General features: G+C 38.9%; 1 protein-coding gene across 3 annotated transcripts in view; it reads right to left on the reverse strand.

The window, feature by feature from the left end:
- Window positions 1-230: 230 nt before the first annotated feature.
- The window catches only part of JADE2 (jade family PHD finger 2), a 202,517-nt gene continuing 186,643 nt past the window's right edge, over window positions 231-16,104 (reverse strand). For all 3 annotated transcript variants that reach the window (XM_083352702.1, XM_083352701.1, XM_083352700.1), the window contains exons 11-12: window positions 8,186-8,314; window positions 231-6,172 (exon numbers count right to left, since the gene is read on the reverse strand). In XM_083352702.1, the coding sequence (XP_083208828.1) occupies window positions 5,295-6,172; window positions 8,186-8,314 (1,007 nt within the window). In that variant the 3' untranslated portion in view covers window positions 231-5,294. The remainder of the gene's footprint in view (window positions 6,173-8,185; window positions 8,315-16,104) is intronic.

Below are 16,104 nucleotides of genomic sequence, written 5' to 3' on the forward strand. Positions count from 1 at the left end.
AAGAGTAGCTCATATCACATTCTGTAGCTTTTTTGTCCTTTCTTGAACTGTGGCACATGCATAGCCACACAATTAAGAAATTAAAATTGAACTATGTCATCCATCCTGACAGAAACAATTCATATTGCATATATTCTTGTCAAAGTCTTGTGGACACTTGTGGACATCCTTTAATGATGGTTTCCTTTAATACCGAGTTACCTTGGCCTGCTAAATATTCAATATTCAGGTAAGATACACAGAAAACACATCTTTATTGACTGCATTTGCTAACACATTGAAGAATGCAAAGGTATTTCTTTTTCCATAAGCAAATGGGCCATGGTCCCAATGTGTATTAAAGCATACACTAAATCGAAACATGATGAAAATTATGGCAGACAGACCTATTCCAAGGCAACACAAACAGCATGCATAATACAGCTTTCACACAGAACAACCTTGATACATTATATTGCTTTAAGGATTAACTAACATGGAAAATGTACAAAAAGGAGAAATAGGTTTTGCATTAATGAAAAATACATTTTTTTCTCTACAAAGGAATTTCTAATACAAGAAAATAAATATTGCAACATAAGCCAAAAATAATTTAAAATTGCTCTTTTCAATATATTTTCAATATTTCTCTTTTATATTAACAAATGGCACATCACTTTCTTTGAAACAAAGAAAACAGGTGGCCTTTGCCTCCTGTGACATTCATATTGTTTCCTGTAACTGATACGGAGTGGGCCTATGTCAGTGTGGAATGGACCAAAGTGTGCAAGAGATCCCTTAAAGAACAACCAAACTGCCACAGCCATCTAGTAATAGGAAATGGAGCCTTGTGCCAGGTTGCAAGAACAGGCAGGAATGAATTCTACCCTTTCCCCCACCACCTTGGAGAGAAATGGCTAATTCGCCACTGTGCTTTGAGGAAAAGCACTGCCAAACCTTTGTTTCTTAAAAATGCAGTCAAAATAACCATCAACAAAAGATTCAAAATACACCGCAAAACTTCTGTTTCCAAAAATTGAAGGGGAAATTTGAGTGTATTTGAGCATTTCCCAAAACTGAATTCTTAAGACATTCCATTTATATCTAAAATTTCAAAAACAATGTTTGATCCTTATTAATGAACACAAAAATGAGCTTTACTATAGCCATGTTAATACATAATCATGATGCTAACAGGATTCACCCTTTACAGTGCAAATGTCAATGCCTGAAGTTCACACATTATTGGATTAAAGACCTTTATGTAATAAAATAGACCATTTATGCTTCCCCCCCCTCTGTTCATTTCAAAATACATTTATAATGCATCAAAAATATTTTTCACATACAATTCCTTTTTCCTTTATGCAAATCTCCCTAGCTTCTACAAGAGGCAGGTGCTAAGTAGAAAAGGAAGATTGGCATTCTCCTTAAAAGGGTTTTGACGAATATGCACATAGCTGTCAACTGAGCAGCAGCTAACAGAGACACTACTGGAAACAACACAAAAGAACAGATTTTAAGTAATTCCGAGTTGGATTTTAACCGTGAAAAAACACCGGGTTGTGTGATGAGCAACTCCCTTCCACAGCTAGCTAGATATATCAAGCCTCAAATACTAGAGAAGACTTTGATTTAACCATCTGGAGCATTTCACTGTGTTTATTCCACCACACGGCAACACTATTATTGGGGGCACAAACAAAATAAAAACAAAAAATGGGCCCGCTGGTATCCTTTTGATGGCCTTCAGAGTGGGTAGCTTGGATTTGCAATAAACTATGTGCCTTATAACTTTTATCTGCTGAAGGCACTCACTTCAACACTTTAAACTCCCAGCCGCCCTGCCCATTTTTGGACTGCAACCTTCAGCACGCCCCCTAGTGCAGCCACTGAACTAACAAGTTGTGTCCTCCTCCATTTTACATCACAACAGCTGGCAGGGCTTCTTCTTTAATCCCGCAGACTGAAATCAAGTCCAAGGCACTTACTGGACTTCACTGTAGTTATCTTGGCAACTTTAAAGAGGCATGGGCTACAACTCCCAGAATTCTGCGAGTTGCAGTCCCTACCTCTTAAAAGCTGCCAAAGTTTAGAAACATTGCTAGAGACATTGTGAACGCTTGTGAATATTACCCTCCACTAACGCAATGTTATCGAGTTCTGTCATTCAGAGAAAGAGCTTACATACTTCCCCATAAATTTTTAACAAACAATTGAAGTTTGTACGTGGATTTTTACCAATTCACGCTACCTGCCTGAAACGCACAGTAATGTACAATGTAAGAGGTGGAAAGCTGCAGGAGGAATTAGTGAAAACTCTTGTATTTGCTGGCAGAAGCCCCTCTGGCATCAAACCACTTCTGTGAGGGGAAGGTCAATTAAAGTTATTAGGAAAAAAATGGGTTCCAGTTTTTGTGTGAAATCTTTGATATTCTTTTTCTCACGTACAATTCTTACTCTCCATACAACAAAGCCCAGTGTAGCCTTGTGAACATTTGCTCTCGGCAAAAAACATGATAGCTAAAGTAATATGAGTGTATCATATAGAAAACTCCATTCGACTCTGTGAAGTCCCACATGAATACAGGCTATCTCGTTCCCTCCACTTTTAAGGAAGACTGTGAGTCAGCAACTTTCAATGAGATTTTTGTGATACATTCATCTACCGGTATATATATCACTGTTAAGATTGCACTGGAGACTTTGGATCATGGCAAAGTAGTAATTATTTTTGCATTTTTTTTAAAAAAAAACACTGTTTCACAACAGCATTCACAGTAAAAAATGGAGTGTCCCATCCTTCTATACATCAATCTTTAGTTTGGTTGTTCTTTAAAGTTAAACCCCTTTTGCTGTCCTGTATTGAGTGAGTAAGCAAGTAATGCAGTAGCTGGCAAATGAAGCTACACACAGCAAGATTTCTGGTTTTTTTCCTCTTGTTTTTAAAGCAATAGTTGAACTAAAGCGCACGGAAGCAAGATCCATTAAAGGCAGCATATTGATTATTTGTATGACATAACTAGGATATTGTACCTAAAGTCTAGCAAGCTTGATAAGATAAACCTAAGTCCTATTTACTGTATTTAACATTATCTGAATATACCAAGCCTTGAAGATGGAATAAAGTTTACTTGCCAATCCACATGTTATGCTACTAACATTGAACTGTTCCATTTCGATCAATGATTTGAAAAATAATTTTGCAAACAGCTTATATCAGTAAAACACTGACGTGTATTTGGCAACTGATTTTGGTTTCTTTCCAGAATAGAGATATCTCTAAATTATAGCTCAACTGGAGTAGTAAGGACTTCAGAAGGCTGGTAAAAATAATGTGACTTTCAAAAAAACACACAAAAAACCCGCCAGTATATGGCATTGGAGAACAAAAAAACAACCAATATTGCTCTTACTGCAGTGAACAAATGACATGAGAAATCACAATGGTGGAAGGTGGTTCAAATGACGAAAGCATCATCTTCAGCAAGCTTGCAAAGTGGGTCATGAATACGGATTTAGTCAACAGCTTTTGCTCATAGTTAAGTTTCTGGTTTCTCGCTGTGCTATTTTACTATATTCTTTGGCATCCATAAAATAATTTCACAGATTCATCAGAATTACAAGATGCTTTTCTCCCGCAGTTTGAAAGTGTCCTAGTGTGGGTTTATGTAAGGGTATGTGTATGTATATCATACACACATACACACACACACACACACACACACACATTTGTATTCAAAGTTACCTACCACCAGCAAGAATGTTTAGTGAACTTCACTTGTCTTTTTATTTTACTTCCCTGAGCTTACACTGGGGCCACTCCCATCAAGTTTGTAGCAAATCTCAAAACCTTGACTAACCTTTGAAGCCAAAATTGAATCAATAGTGTAACGAAGTGCAAACTTGGAGATCTGCATGACTTGTAAGTCACACCAGCTTTTAAACAACATTTAAGGCTTATTAGAAACATCTGATGTAACAGTATTACTGAAATATTTAGAATGCTGACTTCTGTGAATCACTCTCTTAGGATGTGTTGATGGCTCACTAACAAGTTTTTACTTTGAAAGGAAAGGAAATAAAGGGGAAAAGCCATCAATGCAATTAGTGTTCATAAAAACAAGTAAGATGGGAAAGGAAATGTTTCAATGATGCTGCCTCTTCAACCAAGTGACTGCTACTGTACAGAAGCAGCTTCTAAAGAGATGAGCAGAGATTTATTTTGAGTTATCATGAAAGCACAGACTGGAGTTCTTTGAAGCTATTTGAATAATTCCCCCTCTGAGTAATGGAAACATTTCTTCTTCTGATCTTTGTTTGGCCCATACTAGGCTACTTTAACCTGAGGAAATTGTGGGGAATGGCTCTAATAATCAAAGGTTTAGGTTTTACCAATGTGTAGTATAAATAACACCCCAAATTACTTGGGAAAGATAATGACAGGAAGCAGAGCAGCTTTAGCGTGGATCTGTAAATTCTATCTACTGAGAGCTTTGGATGGCTCCTTATAGAGCTGCTCAGCTGATAGATGGAGTGATAAGAGTTAAATCTTGGTTCTTGCCTCCTGGATGGACCCTGATTGAACTGAAGAGGTGAGGAAGAAGAAGTGAAAAAAATAGTTTAGTAGACCATAAATACAATGTTGTATTCCTCTACCCATTAAGTGCTTTCTTCAAATAAGCTTGTTGTGCTTCTTTAAAAAAAAAGAATCGCTTATTTTACTTCATACTTGCACACGCAGACATACACTCTGGCAAACCCTGCACATGTGTACATGCATGTGCAGGTGCACAGACACACATACCTATGAACATCTATTTTTACTATCCCATGTTCTATGTTGGCTTCCATAGTAATAATTTCCTTCTGAAACCTGCCCTGAAAGAGACAGTAACATCTGGCAGATCATGAAATCAATTTGTTTAAGTAATGCCCATAAAACTGTCGTCCCTGCATGAACAACAGGTGCTGGCAATCTCAGATCTCCTCATTAAAATCCTGAGATGTCCTGCTTGCTCCCAGAAAACTGATGTCCTTAATAATGTGTATGCTTGAATTCTATGTAACCAAGATATACATGTGACAAAGCCTAACTACTGTGACCGTATAGGAGTCTACATTGGTGAAGCCTGGAGCTGTTTCTCAAGCGTATAGAGAGGAAACAACAGTGCTCATTTCTGAATTATATATACAAATTAAAAACAAAGTAACAAACCAAAATCCTTTGTTATGATACCAGTTGAAATTGAACATGGCAGTTGTTAACTGGATTTAGGCCTCACAAAGCTGTCATGTCTGGTCTCAGAGGTGCATTAAGATGCTAAAATACTCATTCTGAAATTATCCTCATTTCCTGAATCTAACTGGCTGTGGTGCCCTCTGCCACTTCCAGATTCTGTGTCAGAGTCACTCATTTCTGCATCTGAAAAGTATCCATCAGTCTCATTGTCAAAAGGATGCAAAATAACTTTTGATCTTTCATTTTCTGGAGGTGCACGAAGCATTTCAGGCGTCTTGTTCTGTGGTCTTTGAGTCCCTTTGCCTTCTTTCGGTAATTTGAACCTCACCACTGTTTTCAGACTACCTACTGAATCAGGCACTTGAACCAGACAGTTAGGATCAGCTGGGGTGTATTTCACGACATCCTCATTTATGAGACTCGGGGACGCTTGAGAATCATTTGCTTTTGGAAGAGGAAGTGCTGGATGAGAAGAGCCCTTCTTAGATGTCTTTTTCACTTCACCTACTCCTTTGCGTTCTGACTGTAGCTTGTCCACGCTTTTCTCTGCCTTGCTGTTTCTTAAATCATGGGATAAAGATTTTGTGGTGTTATTTGCCAAATAACTGCTGTTAGTCCATTTATTTGAATCCTCTTCTTGATGTCTTTTAAAGAGGGCACTTAAGCCATTTCTTGTTGTTTTTTTCTTGGTGTGGGTTCTATTTTTACTTTTAGTTTTCTTGGTTGTGTCACTATGTTTCAATGGGGACTTCAAGGAATGATCCATCATGAAACTTAATAAGGTCTCTTCATCTTGTAAGAGTTCCTCAGAAAGGCCTGGAGTTGTATTTTCACGATGGCCGTTGTTCAAGGACCACTCACTCATTGCCATGTTCTCTGTGGTGATCTGTACAGATTGAGCCAACCAGCTATTGAAGAAGGTCCCAGCAATGGGAAAGGAAGTTGACAAGCCTAATTCAAGAATGAGAAGAAACAGAACGCATTAAGACCAGTCATTATTTTTGTTACAACTCAATATAAATTCAAGTACTGTCTCACAATTAGATTGCAAGGAATCAGTTCAATAATGCAAGGATATCTGAGTCACATACAGCAACTACTTTCTGAATAGCTACCGTCACACGGTCAACTGTATTTTCTGAATGTAATTTTCCTTTTGCCTCACTGTTAATTACAGGTAAACCTTGATTTACAACAGTCTGTTTAGTGACCACCTGAAGTTACAATGGCACTGGGGAAAAAGTGAGTTACGATCATTTTCACACCTACAAACGTTGTAGCATCTTCACGGACACATGATCAAAATTCAGACGCTTGACAACTGGCTCATATTTAAGGATGGCTGCAGTGTCCGGGGGGGGGGGGGTGGTCGTATGATCAACTTTTGCAAACTTCTCACAAGCAAAAGTCAGTGGGGAAGTCAGATTCACCTAACAACTATATCCCTACCTTAACAACTGCAGTGATTCAGTTAACAACTGTGTCGAGAAAAGTTGTAAAATGGGGCAAAAGTCACTTAACCCTGAAGCCAGGCTTGCCTTTTGCCCTTCCCAATGGGTAAAGCTGTTTCAAGGGGGTCGTATGCTCCCAGTGATTTGAAGAAGGACTCATTAATATGGATTTGGTCAGTAGGTGGAGCTTTGCAAGCTTTGCTGTGGTCCCTGCTACCATCATCTGTCACCCTCTCACAACAATCCAATCCCATTTTAAGGAGCAGCACAGTTCTGTTGAAAGTCATGTGAAACTGCATCCAGAATTGGACTATTGCCCCACCCAGTTGAACCCTAATCTAACAATATCTCCACCACTGATTAGCCTACTGGTGCCTGTGCAGCCTTTTCTCAATCACCAATTGATGCTGCTGATTCAGCCCTTCTGAACGTAATACCTAAAGTATGCACGGCACCGTTAAAAGAAAACAATGGAAAAAGGATAAAATTCTATAGCATCTCAGCATGTATCTCCCATGGATTCTACTGTAACGGTGATTGCTCAGTGAAATCAGGAATCAAGTAACTCTACATAAAGATTCTAATTGCTAAATTGAAGAATCTGTTCAGAACAACATTAGGTGTGAGTGCATGGAGAACTGCTGAGAAATAAAATCAAAATAAATCTTCAATTCCTGGTCCTTCTCTAGCATCAGCCATCAGCATCAGCCTTCTCAACCCGTCAGGACAGGGGAGCACCCTGTGCACATTTTTATACCAAATGGATGCTGCTTTTACAGAGGGAACTAAGGGTCCATTAACAGTGAACATGGCCAATCTAAAACACATATTTACAGTGGTTTCTCCTGTCCATCAGCCCCACAAAATCATGCCTCTTGTTCCCATGCCCCATGTTCTTTTCTCTGGATACATGTGACCGTGTTCCAAAACCAGCACAGCCTGCAAAAGCCCACTGCTTTTATTTTCTAAGGCTACTGGATGGGCTATGTGGAATCCAGAGACATTTTAGAAGAAAAGGTAATTATATATAAATATAAAAGCAAATAAAAATGAAGTTACGTAGTAGAGAGAGCCTGGCAAGAGAAGAGACACATCCCCTAGCACACACCGATGCCTTCATACCACAAAAGTCTATCCCCAACTGTGATGGTTTTTGTGTCATAACCTAAATGATCCAATTAAACAGCTGCATCCAAGAATATCTATACAGTGGAACAGCCATTATATACTTGAGCACTCTTCCCAGAGGAATGCCATCTGCAGTTTGCAAAATATTATACCCTATATATTTGACACAAACAAGTATGAATACAAAACTGAGGAAAAAACACAACTCCCGTTTTTCAAAAATTATTCTGTACGGCTCCAATGAATGTGCGTCGAAATTGGAATGAATATGAAAATATATTTAAACATTAATTTCTCAGAAAAATATTTTGAGCATTTATAACCTCATCTATGTGACTCTGCGGGCTTGATAGGTTTCAAATGTATATTTTGAAGTTCAACTTACCCAGCTGTCCCAGTACTAACTCATTCCCTGATTTTCTCTTTTCTTTCTTTTCAGGACTGCTTTTTCTATCATCTCTTCCTTTTCTTTTTGGGTCACTTCTCCTTCCTTTTGTTCTCTTCTCAGCTTGCTCTGTTAAAATTTAAAAACAGAATGAATCATTGCTTATTTTATTAATTTAAAACACTGGTTTCTTTCACATTCTTCAAAATATCTTATGGTGAATTACATTATGTAAAATATGCCAGGTAAAACAATAAAATATGTTAACAATTTTAAACATACAGTAATATGTCCAATCAGAGAGCCAGTTTGCTGTAGTACTTAAGGCACCAGGCTAGTCCTGCCTTGAACACAAAGCCAGATGGATGACCTTGGGCCAGTCATATTATCTCAGCCCTAGGAAGAAGACAATGGTACAACCACTTTCAAATAACCTTGCTAAGAAAACTGCAGGGGCTAGTCCAGGTAGTCACAAGGAGTCAATAATGACTCCAAGATAGCAAATGAAAATAAAAATGTGAGTCAAAAAAATCAGTCAAAAGAAGAATCAAACTAGAACACGGGTGTCAAACTTACCGCGTCACGACATGTTGTGACGTATCACTTTTTTTTTTGCATTGCCAGAGCTGGGGGTGGATGCAGCTTCCGCATGATGCAACCGGCCCGTGGGCCGGCAGTTTGATACCCCTGGCCTAGAGTCTGTGGAATCATAAATGGACTAAAGTCCAATCCCTTTTGAATTCTGTTAACCCTTATTTAACCTCAAGATAGTGCTGACTGTTAGTGGAATAGATTCTTGTGCACAGGCATGATTAGTAATAAATCAGTCTAATTGGAACTTCACATGTGGTCCTGATCTTTCGTGTACCCTGGCTTCAGATTTGGGCGACAGTGCCCTGGATCGGGCTGCGGAAGCATCTCCCGGCCTTAGATCCAGGCAGCAGCAGCCTGGAGAAGGCGTTTGGTGCCCGGATTGGGCTGCCAGAGGGCCCTGGAAGCGTCCCCTGGCCTCACATCTTGATGGCAGCAGGAACCACGGCAGAGAGGAGACGGATCTTTTCAAGGTGAGTCCAGCGCAGCAGGAAGGGAGAGGGAAGCATGAGGTATCTTAGTGGAGAGGAGAGGCCTTGGGGCCTATTCCATCACTAGGCCCTCCATGGCCTTTCCCACCCTGAGATATCTCATGTTCACTTAACGAGCCGCGTGGTCTTAATGAGCAAGGGAGTGATTTTGTTCGAGGTATGAGATTCACTCCTATGAGTTTTTGGGTTATGAGTGGAATGGGCAGGCTCCATTACACTGGTAACTTGAGGACTACCTAGAGTGCTGACCATTGGTAGAGTAGATTAATATCAAACACAAAAGATTAGGACCGCTTGTGAAGTTCCAATTTAGACCGATTTATTACTAATTATGCCTATGCACAAGAATCTATTCCACTAACAGTCAGCGCTATCTTGGAGTTAAATAAGGGTCAACGGAATTCAAAAGGGATTGGACTTCAATCCATTTGTGATTCCACAGAAATTCTAGGCTGATTCTTCTTTTGACTCCACCTCCAGGTTCTGCCACTCCTTCTCCTATAGTCTTATTATTTAAATTAATTAAGACCATTAGGCAGACTATCTGAATTAAACAAAATAATCCTATTTTACATTCTGATGGTTCCTCTTGGCTGTGATTCTGAAGTCATTATACAGACTATGCATATTATCTGTCTTTTACGTATTGCCCTGTTAACCGCCCTGAGTCTCTTGAGAGAAGGGCGGTATATAAATTAAATAAATAAATAAATAATAAATAAATATTTGGGTCAATAAAACATTACAGATTTTGCAAGAGTATGTCATGTCATTATTATCCTTTCTATTAAGGCTACAGTTCTATTTCAATGTAATTTCCACATTTTCAGTGTAATCTTAGTACATAGTTAATCATTTACAGAACAGGAATTTGAGATTATAAAGGACTAAGGTTAAAAAAAAAGATGCAAAGGTGGCAAAATTCCAAAATATATTCAGTGGAATCGTGCCAGATGGGACCATGATCCAATGATAAAATACATGCTTCACCTACATACAATATCAGATTTAACCTTGGGCATCCACCGCTAGTAACTGATGTAAAAGATCTTTGCTGGTGAACTTCTAGCAATTTTCTCAGTTTTCACTAGTTTTGACTCCTTCATGCTGGAGGTCAAATATTTTGTTGGCAATTACATTTGTAAAACAAGTTTATGAAGATAACATTGGTAGCCATTTAAACACACATTTTCTGGACCAAAGTTTAGTAAAGGTTGCACAAGAGCACGTTTATTATTCTTATATCCTGCTATACCGCCTGAACGGGCCCCCTAAGGGCATCCTACAACATTAAATTACAAAACAATTAAAATCCAATTTTAAATGGTCACAAAATATCAATAAATGCTTAACAATTAATTTAAAATAGCAGCCTAATAAATCTACAGGGCAACACAAAACAGCAAAGCAATAAAACCAGTCATTTTAAAATTAAATCTTTCCGGCTCTCCAACTACCTGCTACAGTAGAAGCATTTGGCTAATTTTTTGGATGGGGATGAAATCGTGACTTCTGAGCTTCCTCAAGGATGAAATTCCAGAAGTAATGAGAGGGAGGCCAGGCCTACATTTCCATTTTGTCCTTGTCAAAAATATCTCGGAGTTCCCACTGGCTTCTCTAACTTCATTGGATGACTGCTTGTCTTCTGGCTGCTCTCTCAAGCCATCTGCCCTTACTTACAGGCAATAGTAATTAGGTCTGCCATTTTCTCCCCCTCCCCCTGCACAAATGGTGGGACTACCTCATTTTTCCTTTTGGATTTATTTACACTCACACTTTGAATAACTACAGGCAGTCCTCGACTTATGTCCACAATTGAGCCCCAAATTTATGTTGCTAAGTGAGACAGTTGTTAAGTGAGTTTTGCCTCATTGTATGACTTATTTGGCCACAGTTATTAAGTGAATCACTGCAGTTGTTGAGTTAGTAATGGGGTTGTTAAATGAATCTGGCTTTGTCATTGAGTTTGCAAAAGGCAAACGCATGACCCCAGGATACTGCAACCGTCATAAAGATTAGTCAGTAGTCAAGCATCTGAATTTTGATCTTATGACTATAAGGATGCTGCCACGGCCATCAGCGTGAAACATGGTCGTAAGTCACTTTTTTTCAGTGACGTTGTAATTTCAAATGGTCATTAAATGAACTGTTGTTAAGTCGAGGACAACCTGTACTTCAAGCTTTTAGCTCATCGCTAATTCTTATTAATTGCAATGGGTGCATAAGGAACAGGCTTAGAAAATAAGAGTGAACTTTCATAAGGAATCTGTATTAAGGTGCCAAACTGATATTAGAAAAACAAAGGTGTCTATCTGATTCTATCCTTGATAGATGGCTCTTTTCTGGATTATAAGCCTCTTCCTGGGAGTGCAAACATGTTGCTGTGGTTTTGTCTCTCTCATCCCAAGAGATCTTGATGTAATGCTAGACAGAAGTTTATAAAGCACCCACTTTTGGAAGTTTCTGTCTAATGCAAGTCAGTTGTGCTTAGTTGCTACTTGGTGGTTAGAGCTACTAAGATGAAAACACAGCAGGTCTTGCCTACTACTTGCCTACTACTCTATGAACTTATTCCTAAGCCTCCAGAATGGGCTGCCATCACAACAAGAATACTGGATGGAGTTAAGTACTATTGGCTTAAAGCAATTAGGCCTTTGTTGCAGCCAGTTAATAAACCACTATTATTCTTTTAATATAGGATTTATATTTGTAGGCTTGCCAATCAAAGATTTTTTTCCTCACAATTACTGAACCGATTTCCAGGAAGAAAAGCAAAGCAGAATTGATGTTTGCTCAGTTCCTGCCAGCAAACTGGAGAAGGGCAGACACATTTTTCACTTGACTTAACAAATAAAATATATGGCTTTGTTTAGATGGTGCAGTGCTTCCAAACAACAATATCAATGCTAGACTTTTTGAAAAAGAAGCTTGTCAAAAGGAACAGCTGCATTTCAAAGCCTGACAACTAGAGATTGTTTTTCAGTTCACAGCAGATAGGGGAAAAGCAGCTTTCAGACTGGCAACCTTTCCAACCTCTAGGAGACATCGCCTGCCTAAAAGATTATTCATCAGCCACACAATCGACCACCAAATTCAGCTTGTCCATTAATGTGCTAAAAACATTCTACACACAGTTGTACATTAACTAAGATGCATGCAGCAATTAATAAACCTATACTAGATCAATGATAAAGGAGGAACCAGTCTTCCCTCTGTGGAGGAGAAAATCAGAGAGCAAGACAACTTGGGTTAATCCGAACAATTCAACAGGAAAACAAGCCAAACCATGTAACTACAGGGCATCATTGACTTACAATCATTCGCTTAGTGACTGTTCTAGGTTACAATAGCACTGAAAAATGTCACTTACAACCAGTCATCTCACTAACAACCAATGCAGCATCCCCAGAGTCATGTAATCAAAATTTGGTTGCATGGCATCCAGCATGTATTTACAATGATTACAACATCCTGGGATCACATGATTGCCATTTATGACTGTCCCAGCCAACTTCTGGCAAGCAAAGTCAATAGGGAAAGCCGGATTTGCTTAAAGACCATGTGATTCACTTAACAACTACAATGATTTGCTTAACAACTGTGGCAAAAAAGTCATAAAATTGAGCGCAACTCATTTAGCTTCAGCTGGTGCAAAATGCGGCCGCGCGGGTGCTTATGGGAGTTTCTCAATACTCCCATGTTACACCACTCCTGCGCAAGCTGCTTTGGCTTCCGGTTGCCCTCCGGGTGCGATTCAAGGTGCTGGTAATTACCTTTAAAGCCCTACATGGCTTAGGCCCGGGGTATTTGCGAGACCACCTGCTGCCATTGTCAACCTCCCATCGACTGGTTCGCTCTCACAGAGTCGGCCTCCTCAGGGTTCCGTCGGCCAGGCAATGCCGGCCGGTGACCCCCAGGGGAAGAGCCTTCTCTGTGGGCGTGCCGACCCTCTGGAATGAGTTGCCTCCGGAGCTGCGGATGGCCCCTGACCTTCGGTCCTTCCGCCGTGACCTGAAGACATGGATGTTCCAACAATCGGGCCTGGACTGACTATAGTTTTAAATTTGGTTTTATTGGGTTAATTGTTATGTATTTATTACATTTGTTGTTTAATTCTTTTTTAAATTTTGTATTTTATGATTTTTTAAACTTTTTATTGTTGTGAGCTGCCCTGAGTCCTTAGGGAGAAGGGCGGCATATAAATTTAATAAATTCAATTCAATTCAATTCAATTCAACAACCACCCTGCTTAACAATGGAAATTCTGATCTCCACTGTATCGTAAGTTGAGGACCACCTATATACCAAGATGAAACTTAAGAATATTGGAAATAAGGATGCTCAGCTGATCTTCAAAGCCTATCAGCATCAATCAGGCTGGTGTTTCTTCACAATGCCACTCGTAGGGTTATAATTCACACCGCAACTCATTGCTGAGAGGGTAATGATTTTCTAACCATAACAAAAAGCTAGGTTCACCCTTCTCTGTTCCCCAGAATACAAAGGGGAATAAGGAACAGTGTTAAAAATGATATAAAATGTTCATTTATTTAATAATTATTAATCACGTTTATATGGCCTCCCATCTCCCCAAAGGGAGCTCTGCGTAGTGCACAACAAAAACAGGTAAAAGTCAGAGATATATAAAAACATGTAAAAACCACATTAACAGTAAATATTACTCTTTCAATCTATTTCAGTGTACCGATTTCCGTTAGAAAAGATGCCTTACCAAAGGCTGCTGGCTGTCAAAATGTTTGATATGAAACCTGTAATTTCTGATCTAGGCTCTAACGAGGAGAAGACTTGGATCATGTAGTGCGCTTCTTTCAAGTGAGATTGCTGAGAACTAAACTGGACAAAGAGGACAGCCTAATGCCTGCATTGTGGCAAGGGACATGGAGGCTGATTCAGTGGCACTGGAGGAGGGGAAAGTGTTTCTACTCCCTGATCCATTTCCTGAGCATAATTATGCCTTAAATCTGTTATTTGTCCCATTACAGAAGTGTATATATGCAGGCTGATTACCACCCAAAGTCTCTCTGGAAACAGAGCAGGGAAAACAGTAGCTCTGGAGAGAAGCAATTTTCATTAGGAAAATGGCATGGGAAAAGGGTTAATGATCTGGGTTGCTCCTTCTTCCCTGGCCTCTTATGCTTATTTGCCAGCGCTTAAAAGCAAAACATTCAATAATGGATCTGTGTTTCTTTATCCACTTTGGTTCTGAAGGTGTTGGAAATATAAGAGTAACAAAACAAGAAATATGGAGCAGGGTGCTTTGAAACCGGCCATATTTCCCATCTTTCTCTCTTGGGCAGCCTGGGATTGATGGATGGGTATTATAAAACCAAACATCTGGAGGGATTCATGATGGAAAAGGCTACTTTCTGGTTTACAGATGACACATCCCCCAGTCTGTAACAAAGATGATGAGTGAAATATACCACTCAGAAACTGAGAAGCAAAACAATGTATTTTCCAATCGCTCTCAGAGGAAAACAACTTTTAATCACCCTGCTAGTCTCAACCTTCTGTGCAGACCACTGAAGAGGCATATGCATGAGGATCAGTGCTGGCTCTATGTGGCATGTCACACGATGCATCTGATGTTTTTGAAGGAAAGCAGACAGTGGCAGACTCAGTAATCAACAAGGCTCATGAAGTTGTTTTTGCCACAACTCATGGAATGGTACATCAAGCAATATTCCATGAAAATGTGGGTCTTTTTAAAATACCTTTACAGATGTTTCCAACAAGAAAAAAAATATTTACTGGAACATTCTGATTCAATAAATCAGTTGTAATAGTTGTTGTGATAGTTAACACTCCAGGAATAATATGTTTTAGGATTTATTCCAATTTTTAAAGCTTTCCCAGAACAGCCTTAAAAAAATCCCATTTTTCAAAACTGATGAAAAACAAATAGGCAAAATATATGCCCTATGTCTTCCAATCTGTCCATATCTTTTTCAAGGGAAGAACTTTCTCTTCCTTTTGTTGGAAAATCTTCCTAAACCTTTGCTAAATAGGATGTTGAAGCAGAAGGGCCAAATAGGATGGAATCCAAGGTTCCATATTTTTTTTCAACTTCATAGGCTATTGATATTTCTGGGTTGAATTCAAATCCTAAAAATCCTTACAGTTCTAAGAAACTTTGGTTCAAAATATCCTACGATATGCTTGCTCCCAAATGAACCAACCTAAACTCTGAGATTACCTGGAAAGCATCTAATTCATAGCTATTCCCATATAAAAATTCCCTGCTTTGGAAAATAAATTATATTTTGTGACTATAAATTTATACTGTTTAGATTTCTGTAACTCTGTGTTTTACACGCCAAATATTCAAAGAAACCACAAGTGACAGTAAAACAAGGCCAATTTAAACACATTTCCAAGAAAGCAATCTGGTTTGGACAAAAAGAAGTTCTGTGCTGCATTTCGAAAGATCAACATATAAGTTCCATGTATGCTTTTAATTTATTTAATAGTCCTGTGACCACTGGGAATACAGAATTATATGAAAAAATAAAATCGACAAGAGTTATTTGCCCAATGATATTCTGAACAGAACATAGGCATAAAAAGAATTGCCATTGGCTTATCTAGCATATAACAAAGCATGAAGACAAGGTTGAATGAAAGTCTTCTCTGTGACAGAGCAAAAACAATGAATCTACAAATTTACAATGACAAAAAAACAGTTTTAAAATGCTTCTTTCTGATTATAGAAGGCGAGATCAGCAGGAGGCCTAAATATTAAATGTCAAGTTTATGGTTCAAAGTCACAGAACATGGGACCACATCAGTGGTCTTGAAAAAATTATTAGGGTTGTA

Source organism: Vipera ursinii (assembly GCF_947247035.1).
Source record: "Vipera ursinii genome assembly, chromosome: 2".
In the NCBI taxonomy this organism is placed as follows: domain Eukaryota; kingdom Metazoa; phylum Chordata; class Lepidosauria; order Squamata; family Viperidae; genus Vipera; species Vipera ursinii.